General features: G+C 40.3%; 1 protein-coding gene across 2 annotated transcripts in view; it reads left to right on the top strand.

The window, feature by feature from the left end:
• Window positions 1-10,864, top strand: part of ADCY3 (adenylate cyclase 3) — a 96,882-nt gene extending 86,018 nt beyond the window's left edge. For both annotated transcript variants that reach the window (XM_075201173.1, XM_075201172.1), the window contains exons 15-20: window positions 2,548-2,706; window positions 4,021-4,167; window positions 4,873-4,989; window positions 6,146-6,272; window positions 8,065-8,189; window positions 8,900-10,864. In XM_075201173.1, the coding sequence (XP_075057274.1) occupies window positions 2,548-2,706; window positions 4,021-4,167; window positions 4,873-4,989; window positions 6,146-6,272; window positions 8,065-8,189; window positions 8,900-9,082 (858 nt within the window). In that variant the 3' untranslated portion in view covers window positions 9,083-10,864. The remainder of the gene's footprint in view (window positions 1-2,547; window positions 2,707-4,020; window positions 4,168-4,872; window positions 4,990-6,145; window positions 6,273-8,064; window positions 8,190-8,899) is intronic.
• The last annotated feature ends 2,546 nt before the right edge of the window (window positions 10,865-13,410 follow it).

Below are 13,410 nucleotides of genomic sequence, written 5' to 3'. Positions count from 1 at the left end.
ATTTCAATTGTCCACCTAATAATACTGTCTACACTTCAACTGTCGACCTAATAATACTGTCTACATTCCAATTGTCCACATAATAATGTCTACATTTCAATCGACCACCAAATAATACTGTCTACATTTCAATTGTCCACCTAATAATACTGTCTACATTCCAATTGTCCACCAAATAATACTGTCTACATTTCAATTGTCGACCTAATAATACTGTCTACATTACAATTGTTGACCAAATAATTCTGTATGCATTCCAATTGTCCACATAATAATGTCTACATTTCAACTGTCCACCAAGTAATGCTGTCTACATTTCAATTGTCCACCTAATAGTACTGTTTACATTCTAATTGTCCACCAAATAATACTGTCTACATTTCAATTGTCCACCTAATAATACTGTCTACACTTCAACTGTCGACCTAATAATACTGTCTACATTCCAATTGTCCACATAATAATGTCTACATTTCAATCGACCACCAAATAATACTGTCTACATTTCAATTGTCCACCTAATAATACTGTCTACATTCCAAGTCCACCAAATAATACTGTCTACATTTCAATTGTCCACCAAATAATACTGTCTACATTTCAATCGTCCACCAAATAATACTGTCTACATTTCAATTGTCCACCTAATAATACTGTCTACATTCCAATTGTTCACCAAATAATACTGTCTACACTTCAAATGTCGACCTAATAATACTGTATGCATTCCAATTGTCCACATAATAATGTCTACATTTCAATTGTCCACCAAGTAATGCTGTCTACATTTCAATTGTCCACCTAATAGTACTGTCTACATTCCAGTTGTCCACCAAATAATACTGTCTACATTTCAATTGTCCACCTAATAATACTGTCTACACTTCAACTGTCGACCTAATAATACTGTCTACATTCCAATTGTCCACATAATAATGTCTACATTTCAATCGACCACCAAATAATACTGTCTACATTTCAATTGTCCACCTAATAATACTGTCTACATTCCAATTGTTCACCAAATAATACTGTCTACACTTCAAATGTTGACCTAATAATACTGTATGCATTCCAATTGTTCACCTAATAATACTGTCTACATTTCAATTGTCCACCAAGTAATGCTGTCTACATTTCAATTGTCCACCTAATAGTACTGTCTACATTCCAGTTGTCCACCAAATAATACTGTCTACATTTCAATTGTCCACCTAATAATACTGTCTACACTTCAACTGTCGACCTAATAATACTGTCTACATTCCAATTGTCCACATAATAATGTCTACATTTCAATCGACCACCAAATAATACTGTCTACATTTCAATTGTCCACCTAATAATACTGTCTACATTCCAATTGTCCACCAAATAATACTGTCTACATTTCAATTGTCGACCTAATAATACTGTCTACATTACAATTGTTGACCAAATAATTCTGTATGCATTCCAATTGTCCACATAATAATGTCTATATTTCAATTGTCCACCAAGTAATGCTGTCTACATTTCAATTGTCCACCTAATAGTACTGTCTACATTCCAATTGTCCACCAAATAATACTGTCTACATTTCAATTGTCCACCTAATAATACTGTCTACACTTCAACTGTCGACCTAATAATACTGTCTACATTCCAATTGTCCACATAATAATGTCTACATTTCAATCGACCACCAAATAATACTGTCTACATTTCAATTGTCCACCTAATAATACTGTCTACATTCCAAGTCCACCAAATAATACTGTCTACATTTCAATTGTCCACCTAATAATACTGTCTACATTACAATTGTTGACCAAATAATACTGTCAACATTTCAGTTGTCCACCTAATAATATTGTAAATGTCTTTATTGTTGAATTTCCAACCCTGTCTATATTATGGTGTTGACCATATAAATGTTGAACATATGTATCACACTCGTTAAACTATCTATCGATAGGCCCCTCAGTTATTTATCCTGAGATACGGATACCAGGACAGGCGTTGGGGCAGGTCACGTTCTGTGAAATAGGCTTCCTGCTTTCTCCCTTCCACAGATCTAATAAGTGGCCCCTAGAAGGTTTTGACAAGAACGGAAACAATGTTTTGCTTGTACGAAAATTACGCACAGTAATAGTAACTCTATCATTATTTTATAGTTTATAGATTACCAACATCTCCAGGAGATCTGTACAAAGCCGGTAATACATACAGAGGACTATGACAATGACGTAATTGTAGCAATAGCACAAACATAGAGACGTATCAAGAGTGAGGAGCGCCTTGCTCTAAAGAGCTTGCAATCTACTGGCGTTGTAAACCCTGCTTATATTTTTGTCAGCCATCAAAACGTCAACTCAACATAAACCATAGTCCAGATTAGCATTAGGGTACTGAGGTGGTTGATAGGTAAAAAAAAGGAGATTTAAATAAGTAAAGATGTTAAATTGCGGCCTGACCGTCGAGCAATTTTCCCAAGAAGCTAGTTCGGGATTCTGATGGTGTAAACTAGTGATGTCCATGCTAGAGTCTAACCGATGTCTCTTCTAGGTGGAGAAGTTGGCCAGGACCTTATTCCTGTGGAAGATTGACGTCCATGATCAGAAGGAGAAGGTGTATGACATGAGGCGCTGGAATGAGGCTTTGGTCACTAACATGCTCCCAGAACACGTGGCCCGTCACTTCCTGGGATCCAAGAAGAGAGATGAGGTGAGAGGAGAAGACAGGTTAGTTAGGTAGTGGAGAGATCCACAACCGCAGCTTCAGCGCCTATAGATTGCCAGAGCGTCCAGTAGCTCTCTTCTCTGACATTGTCTTCGTAAATCTCTCCAAAGTTATTAAAGGATCAAAATTATGATGCTTAGATATAATACAGTGTCCTGATGGGATCTAATACAGGTAAAACAGAGCTGAGAATGCAGTCGTTTGAGTTACTGTGACATCACTGGCCCGCCCCTGCGTGTGCATCAACTAATCTACACAGTGTATATAAAGCAAGTTCGCAAAACTGTCAGTCACTCTGTGTCTGCTCTGTTAGAAAAGCCCTTCTCCCCTAACATGACAATGGTGGAAATATTTAGTTACGTATAAACACCCCAGTTATTTCATGTGGTTTATAAATCTCAGTAATACACAGCTGTTGTGGCTCTTTTAAATAATATTTTTCAGCAAGTGATGTAAATCTAAGGAGATATTCTACCAGAGTACACTAAACTAAAATGGCTTCAAGTTAAACATGAATGTTGTGTAATGTTAAACATAAAACACATCTTCAAAAAGCACCGAGACAGTCAGTATTGTAAAAATATTCTATCGTTATAAACTTTATTAGTCATAGTCAATGGGAAAAGGTGACAGCATTAAAAATCTTTTTAAAGATACATTTTAACGTAGTAATCTGTTTAATCTTAGCTATTCTACCTAAATAGAACTGTAAGTGATATTTGAACGAATTCAATTTAAAGAAATCCACAGTTGCAAATTTCTCTATTGTTTTGCACCTTTTTTTTATGTTAAAAGAGTTATTTATTTGGAGAAAACCTCTCTTCCGTTTATGACACAATTTCCTTCCTTGCTATCCACCATGACCTGAGAATCAGCACCGGACAGCTCAGTTTGTAACTCAGAGGAGCAGACTGACTTAAAGCCTGGATAACTCACTGCCGTCTCACCCAGTTTTATGAAATAGAACATGGGAATTAATGTGAAGCCTGATTGGACAGGTGCACAGCCAATCAGGTGCCAGATTAACTCACGCCTCCTGTTAGTAGACTATTTGAAATCTCTGGCCCCTAAATTCCTCTAGGACTTATATCTCTGTCCTCTAGCGGAGATATATTTATAGAATATGAAGTACATATTCTAAGGACAACTTACCTCTACTTTCGGCTTCCTCCAGTTGTGTACAATTCCCCTAAATTTTTTCCGTTACCATAGAAATAACCGTCCCTTCCCCTCTATGCACGGTGGATGCTGGTGTTGGTGATTTACCGGGTGATCTATATTCCCTCTCTCGTCTCCCAGGAGCTGTACAGTCAGTCGTACGATGAGATCGGGGTGATGTTTGCTTCCATCCCCAACTTCTCAGACTTTTACACAGAAGAAAGCATTAACAACGGTGGCATAGAGTGCCTGAGGTTCCTCAACGAGATCATCTCAGACTTCGACGCGGTAAGTTAGTGACTATCTGTAATCAATTTGTTTTACACAGTGAATGTCCAAAGTATAAAAGAGAAGCTTCCGTGTCTCAGGATTTAACCTTTATTGGGGATATTTACTCAGACACAACAAAGAATATGTTTTATCATATTTGAAAACTCTATCTAGCGGGATTCCGTCCCATTCTAAAGTATCTCCACCATCAGTGAGGTGGGTCAGGTAATCTGGAGCCTGAGGAAGGTGAATCGTGGTGCAACGTGGTCAAATGGCGAAAAAAGTGTTAGAAACGATGAGCAAAATTAAGTTGTATTTACTTTATTCGCTGAAAGATATAATACAAAACAATAGTACTTAGAACATGTTAAAGCTGAGGTTCCGAATTTTCGTTCACCACTTAAAGATGGCTACAGAAGGGGGGTGTGAGTGTAAGGACCAATCAGGAGCCACAACGTTACAAAGTTACTCCCCCAGCTTTCCAAGGCATCACACAGCCTTGGTTTTCAGCCCCGGAGGATCCTGGGATGGGGGCGGAGCCATAATGCTCCAGGTGGCCCTGCAGCTTTCAAACACCTTAAACTCTACATCAAATCTACTAAAATAACTGCCCTTGTTTGTTTGTTTGTCTCAGCGTCATTATTCTAGATTAACACGCACTAATAACTAAGGATTTCTTCCAGATAACAAACGGTGATTGTGTTGTGTCTCTTTGTTTCCCAGCTGTTAGACGAGCCGCAGTTCCGGTGTATCACAAAGATTAAAACCATTGGCAGCACCTACATGGCCGCGTCCGGGGTGACGCCGGACCCCAACGCAAATGGATACAACATTATCAAGGTACGGAGCATCAATGAAAATCCGGCGTTCCCTATTCACTTTCTTGTATTAAATGATATAAAGCAGATAAATGGAACAGCGCAGGGCTTCTTACCCCCCGGCCCTTGGGGGCATTTGTCAGTGCAGAAGCCACATCCTTTCATCTCTTGGTCCGAGGTAACAGAAAGAGGAAAAGACATTGCCCCAAAGCATGTACAGTATACTCACACCAGATTTTTGGCTCCTCCCACTTCACAAGCAGGCCAGGGCCAAAGGCAGACCATTTTCTTGAACCAAGACTATTTGAACCCATCGCGTTAGACTGGAACAAAGCATTTGAGTTTTTCCCAGTTTTCCATTTAACCCCCTTATTTATTTAATGCAACTCTGGGCTCAATGGGGCTATTCTGTGATGTAATGGGGGGGGGTGGGGCATGAGTTTGCTTCCCCTAGCTGAAAAGGAAGTTACCCCTGTATCCACCATCTTGATGCAGGCAAGACTCACTATTGTGAGTGCAAGTGACAATATGTGTATAACAAAATACACGCTGGGACAAACAGGTACTTATATGTCCACATGTCTGCCGGCGTTCCCGATCGGAAATTCAGGACAAAATAATCCACTCCCCTCACCCACACAAACCACTCCCAGTTCCACCAAAACTACACCTATATGTTTCCTGGAAGTCGGAGCTCTTGACAATGTGTGTAAGGGAATGGCTGCATATTAGTATATAAATCATAATATATTGACATGGCATTGTGTTGTGATTGACATCAAGCCTGGTCGTACAGGGCAATCTGGACCCTTCCACCAACAATATAATATAGGGAACTGTCCCTGAACTTAGCCCCACTCCCTCCTCCTGATCGGTCACCTCTGGGTAGATGGCAAATCAGAACTGGGTTCAAATTTGTTCTCGATTTCCTAAAAAACACACACGTTTGTCTAGATAGCTGGGGCAGAGGGTCCCACGGGACACTGTGCCAATGGGTTTGGCTGGCAAGGCATGCTGGGATTTGTAGTTCTGGCTGAGCCCCAGTAGGTTTATCTTAGATATCTGCCTTCTGGGTGGATGTGACCATTGTATCATGGGGAGTGGTGTGTGTCTCCTGGGACTATGAGGTTCAGGATTGGTTTATCAGACCTGGTTCATGTCTGACTGTTTTTCGGCAGAAGGAGGAGATCTCAGATAAAGAGCGCTGGCAGCATCTGGCCGATCTGGCGGACTTTGCCCTGGCAATGAAGGTGACACTGATGAATATTAACTACCAGTCGTTTAACAACTTCATGCTGCGGATAGGTGAGTGCCGCTCAGTAATATATCTTACATATATCCATGGATGACGGGCAGTTATACAGGAAGCCGGAACAATAACAAATTATTACTATAAATCTGAATCTTTAATGGGTTGTATGGTAAAAGTCTATGGTACAGTTTAAATAACGTGCACAACTAATTAGCTGCTGAAGCTGTGTTGATGAGTTAGACAATATAAAGGCCTCGTGCACAGGGGAGTTATTGTAAAGTGTTTAATGCACGTTTGCGCTTTCAGATTGACCGGTACACAGACGCGGTCGTGTTGTCTGCGGCCTAGCCTTGGTAGTGTTACAGTAACCTGGTGTTTACACCGCATGCGATATGCCGACGTGAGAGTAAACGCTGGCTATATACGCTGAGCGCAGAGCCGTAGCGCACCTCCTGCCAAGTGCGCATCCTCTGATATAAAGGTCTTTATGGGAATATGGAAAACAATGACCGCTGGTTCCCAAACGGGCCCGTCTGACCCCTGAACCTTGTGTATTCTGCCAGTTTTATTACTTTGTGGTCAGTGTCCCTGTGTATAGTAAGACAGACCTCATGAATATAAGACAGACCTCATGAATATAAGACAGACCTCATGAATATAAGACAGGCCTCATGAATATAAGACAGACCTCATGAATATAAGACAGGCCTCATGAATATAAGACAGGCCTCATGAATGTAAGACAGGGCTCATGAATATAAGACAGGCCTCATGAATATAAGACAGACCTCATGAATATAAGACAGGCCTCATGAATATAAGACAGGCCTCATGAATATAAGAGAGACCTCATGAATATAAGACAGGCATCATGAATATAAGACAGGCCTCATGAATATAAGACAGACCTCATGAATATAAGACAGACCTCATGAATATAAGACAGTCCTCATGAATATAAGACAGACCTCATGAATATAAGACAGTCCTCATGAATGTAAGACAGGGCTCATGAATATAAGAGAGGCATCAAGAATATAAGACAGACCTCATGGATATAAGACAGGGCTCATGAATATTAGACAGACCTCATGAATATAAGACAGGCCTCAAGAATATAAGAGAGGCCTCAAGAATATAAGACAGACCTCATGGATATAAGACAGTCCTCATGAATGTAAGACAGGGCTCATGAATATAAGACAGGGCTCATGAATATAAGACAGGCCTCATGAATATGACAGGGCTCATGAATATTAGACAGACCTCATGAATATAAGACAGGCCTCAAGAATATAAGAGAGGCATCAAGAATATAAGACAGTCCTCATGAATATGACAGGGCTCATGAATATTAGACAGACCTCATGAATATAAGACAGGCCTCAAGAATATAAGAGAGGCATCAAGAATATAAGACAGTCCTCATGAATATGACAGGGCTCATGAATATTAGACAGACCTCATGAATATAAGACAGGCCTCAAGAATATAAGAGAGGCCTCAAGAATATAAGACAGACCTCATGAATATAAGACAGGGCTCATGAATATAAGAGAGGCCTCAAGAATATAAGACAGACCTCATGAATATTAGTCAGACCTCATGAATATTAGTCAGGCAGTACCTCAGCATGGTCGGTGATTTAGCCCACAGAATGGCTTCCATCGGTGTAGGTTTCCAGGTCCCCACTGATAATTTTTTAACAGGTTAATACACCCAGACTCAAGACTAAGGCCTGTTACTTGCCGCCAAGGCCTGTCGATGTGATGCGATGATATAATGATCACGGTCAGTTTTAGTAATAAACGTTTGAAGATAAATAATAGTGTCCCATCTGTTCAGGGCTGAACAAAGGAGGGGTCCTGGCCGGTGTGATCGGAGCCCGGAAACCGCACTACGACATCTGGGGGAATACGGTGAACGTGGCGAGCAGGATGGAATCCACCGGTGTCATGGGAAATATTCAGGTATCGTATGCAGTAGTTATTGTACTGCTCACAGGGCAGACGAAGGACTGTGCACACCGGCTGCATACATGTGCTGAGTTATATTATTACATGTAAGATTCTCCCTTCGTGCTGCATGTTTTACTTCCATAGACTTCAGGGAGTGAGGTATGAAGTATATGTGATATTTAGAGCGTGTCCGTATGTTTATATGAGAGGTTATAAGTAGACCAGTAGGGGTTATGGGAATACAATGAGAGCGGAAATCTGTACCCATGCTATAAGCACTCGGCAGGCGGACATTGCTATGTAATAAGTGATAGTGATTTATTTTTTTTATTTAGTATTTTTAATTGTAATTTATTTTTTATTTGATTTCATTCCCATAGATATAAGCTTGTATTGTGTTACCATAGCTCCTATTGGTATTCATACCCTCTCATATGAGTCAAACATACAGACCTACTGTAATAATCGCCTATACTTATATACCTACCACACACTCTCAGCGCCCTGGTTTACTTATAGTATAATTCCTTTGTATGGATAGAAGCTCTCACTTCATGGGAATTGAGAGCTTCTATTCCTTGGTCCTCATAGCACAATCTTATTAGATTAGTGTTATCTTCATCATCATCAACATTTATTGTACAATATATATAGCAACTGGATCTTAGCGCACCAACTCTGGAGACAGATTCCCGACCATCTGTTTGCCCCTTGTTTTGCAGGTCGTGGAAGACACACACGATATCCTCAAGGAATATGGCTTCCGTTTCGTCCGGAGAGGTCCCATTTACGTTAAGGGAAAAGGCGAGTTGCTCACTTTTTTCATGAAGGGACGGGACAAACAAGGCTCCTTTATCAACGGCTCATCGGTCACCCTGCCACACCAGGTGGTGGAAAACTCCTGATAAGCAGCCGATCCCTCAAGCAGAGCTATCGCCAAGAGGCGCCGCATCAGGTCCAAGCAGACCGATGCCTCAAGACAAGGAAGTCATTCAGAAATAACTAAGAAAACACAAGGACCTTACGAACTACATATACATAGTTAAATCATTTTTCTTTATTTCTGGAGTTGCCTTTTTTTAAAAAAAAAAGTTTCTGCCTGACGTCCTCTGGTTCTACAGGTTCTTGAGAGACGAGATGAGAGGCTGTCTTGGTAAAAAAAATACATGTCTTGGGATTCAGCAGACCCGAAAGTTGAAGAAGATTGGTGATGGCACCTTAAGCTCACCAGTAGCTATTGTAGAGTATACAAATAAGATGCTTTACGATACAATATTCAGGATAGTCAAAAGACGAAATGGAGCCTTATAACCGAACGTACAAGATGAGCACAGACGTATACAGTGAATAATGCGAAATGCGTTGGGTCTCTGTTGGAGAAGCGTCGCACAACTTCGGTGCAATGGGACAGTTTTAATCTTAAACAGGACAGCTAGTTTACTGCTAGCTTACTGTGATAATAATAATCTGCCCATGTAGTTAGGGGGAATGAGTACGAGTGCAATATATTTCATTATATTTGGAGTAAAAGCAAAAAAAATAAAAAAAACAACAAATATATATATAAACACACACATACACACACCAAAAAGGAAGTTTAAACCATTTATATTTTTAACTGTCGGCTAGTATTTCCCTTCCAGATACTGCCTGCACCTTGCTTACCTTCTCCCCTTTTTCTCTTACTTTGAATAACAATTTGCAGGGACTTGGGAGAAAGACTGTTTGTTTAAGCCTCACCCACAGTTTAACAAGAGAAAAAAAATATTACCTGTCAGTGATTAGGACGGAGCAAAGTCTGAGTCTCTGTGATTTCTATATTATTTTTTTTTCCTAACAAAAATAAAAAAAAACACAAAATGATATACTTTTGTACAAAATAAACCTGCAGCTTCCAGAGATGTTACATTTGATTACACGGAACGGTACGGAAGTCACGGAGTTCTAATTTACATGTTTTTCAGATTTCTATTTTTACGAAATTATAAATATATTATATAAAAAATCCTGAAAATGCGCTGTACTGAGATAACCAGGAAGGAGTAGTGTATGGAGGGGGGAAGCTGGGGGCGTACTCCTTTCTGCAAAGAGGTAAACGTGAGTTACAAGTAATAAAACAGGATTGTGTCGATAATGGTCTGGCAATACAACAATCCATCCTTTTTTTTTTTCGTTTCTTTTTATCCTGTACAAAAGCCTGATATGAATATAATGCAGATACATCGTTCTTTAGAATTGTGCACCAATATAGAGATGAACCCCCCGAAAATAAAATATTTGCATGTTCCTAGATTCGTATCTCTGAAATGCAGAAATTAGGCTGCGCCAATCATATGTCTTGTCCATGGAATGCAAGCTTCTCGTCCGCATTCAGTATGTCGCGGCAGATATCCCTGTACGTACGCGTGCAAAGGAGAAAGGAGGTCCTGAACGTAGCAACCAATCAGATTTGTGATGTTAATTCCAAAATTGTGCTTGATAAATGATTGGAGGCTATGATTGGTTGCTATGGGCAACACCACCTTTGGCTTTGTACCTTCTCCGCATAGTTATGGCTGGATCCATTATCATCCTGGACAAGCCAGGCATTGTGTGGTGTTCTATGAAAGCAGTGGGATCTGGAAATGTCTTGGATGAAAATGACCATACAATTGTGCACCATATTCTATTAAAAAAGTCTTTATTTAGGATGTAAAAATGTCCTTTTTTTTTTTTCGTCATGCTTTCTCAAGAAAATAAATGTTTTTATAGCCATTTTCTGTTCTCTGTAGGCCACGATCCTTTCCTACTTTTGTAACATGGATAGCCGATTTAGTCAGAAAAACATTATGAAAATGACATATTACATATACGCTACGAAAGTGATGTTTTATCGCGCCGTTAGACCACACCCGTTTAACTCATTAGCATAAAAAGAGGCGGAGGTTATAGAATATGGGGTACAAATAGGGATAACCCTAAAGACATGTTGCGCAGTTTTAAGAAGCCCCCCGCTAATCTAACTGGGCTGTCCAAGTAGCAATTAGGAGGGTCCTCTTACCTTACCTGTAGGCGGGAGCCCAGTGGCCCTTAATGAGCAAATCTGCCCAATCACTTCAAAAGACATCTCTAGAGCTGGACCAATAGTAATACATGCCAAAATCTGCAGTAAAAAGCAGTACAACGCGTGTGGTCCGGCTCCAAAGGGGGGTAGGGACAATTTGTACTATTGGGGGTGTTATCCAAAAGTGTCCAGCCTCTGTAAGACAACATTTCCATCCATCATCTATTATAGCATATCCCCCCATTGTGCCATACATAGGCAAACCGAGGGGGGGGGAGGTTTCTAGTGCCTGGAAACCCCCCTCCAAGCCTGGGGCACTGTATAATTGAGGTGGCTGGACCCTGCCCCCGCTTCACACGGCTCTGCTTGAAAAAGGAGAGCTGCGTGCACCTAACAGTAGTGCACGCAGCATTGCCCATGTATATTATGGGGATAGGAAGAGTTGGAGTGCAGCCAAGCAGTCTAAAATTATAGCCACTCCCCCATGCATGCTGGTCACGCCCACTGGCGGCGTGGTGTGGAAACCCCCCTCTACAAATCCTGCGTTTGCCCCTGTCATGCTAAATACACAATTCGATATTTATTATGAAATAAGCACCCAAACAAACAATGATCTGTTTAAATAGAGTTCATTTTAGAGACTCTTCTCACAAAGGCAGAGAAGTCTCATCTTTCATGTTTTTTATTAAACTCATTTTATTAATTTGTACCTCATTATCTTTATTGTCTATGATACTGTATAAATAAAACAAAACAAAACAACAAATAAAATATAGACGCATAGTTTTCATTTTGGAGGTATAATTGAAAGGAAAAAAAAAATGTATTGTGTCTCAAGGATAAAATCTGATTATGGCGATGAAGGAGTATATAACATTTTCCTGTAGAGTACTCGCAGGTGATTTTACATACGGAACATTACACAAAACAAGCGGATGTCAATATACAAATGTAAATATGGATACTGAGAACAGATAGCTGCGGCTTCATATAATATAGCCATCATGTTAATTAATTAATTAATTATTCGCTGGACGGGTCAATACTCAATTAGCCAATCAGAAGCGGTTAGATAGTCATCGTTGTCATCATTAGCCCCCTATTACGGCTCCTAAAAGGTGTATTTGCAGATGAATCCGTGTCTGATTTTGTTGTAAATTATATAAACATGTCCTTACGTTCAACTCTTAATGAACCCCTGAATATTTAATCCTTCACATCAGTCCCAGTGTTTTCTGTGGGAGGAAGCCCACGCAATCATGGACACCGTACAGATAACAATGATACCTAATTCCTTCCTGTGTACAATCATTAAAAGACTTCCTAATAATGGAGCCTGGAAACGGGGTTCGAAAAACACTGTACTTTACCCTACTGGCGGCCTAGGTAGAGAGAAGATCCCTAGTTCAAAGGATGCAAGGCTCAGTTTTCATGGGTGTGAGCTGATGGAACCTGTTTTCATAAAATAGTATTAATCCTAACCCTTACGTAGCCCTAATATTTGACTGAACCTTAACCCACAAGCACTCACCTAACTATAATCCTAGCTAAACCTGGATCTATAATTCCAACACTATTAACCGAACCCTATCACTCTACGTCTATGCGTACAGCTCTATCACCTGACCCAACAACGCATTCAGTCCATGGTGTCGGAGTACTCCGCCAGCGCGGAGCACTCTGGGACGGCAGGAGTCCTTGACATGGGTGCTGCTAGCTGGGCAGAAGGGGGTTAATGACTTGATAGGTCGAAAAACCCTTTACAGATCTCTTTCAAATTCAATAGTGAAATGACCGAGCTGGTGATGGATTCATTAGCATAGCTGGGAACTTTGTAAGCAAGCAGAGCCTGAAAATTAGAGATGCTCACTGACCCCCGTGAACTGGTTTTGGATCTGGATTAGCTTCGTGTTTTGGTTTTGGCGAAACCGCCCTCGCGTGTTTTGGTTTTGGATTTTTTAGAAAAAATCCTAAAATATGCTAAAATCACATAACTTTGCACTTTTTTTGTTCCTACACTATTATTAACCTCGATAACACTAATTTCAAGTAATTTGCAGTCAATTTTGACCACCTCACAGATCACAATATTATTTTCATACACTTTTGGACAAATACTGCAGCGACCTGGCTGGATGGTAAGCGACAGAGCAATGACACAAACACACGGCAGTTCCTAGCACATCTAGG

The sequence above is a fragment of the Mixophyes fleayi genome, chromosome 3, assembly GCF_038048845.1.
Source record: "Mixophyes fleayi isolate aMixFle1 chromosome 3, aMixFle1.hap1, whole genome shotgun sequence".
Classification (NCBI taxonomy): Eukaryota; Metazoa; Chordata; class Amphibia; order Anura; family Limnodynastidae; genus Mixophyes; species Mixophyes fleayi.
This window is presented reverse-complemented; position numbering and strand designations above follow the sequence as displayed.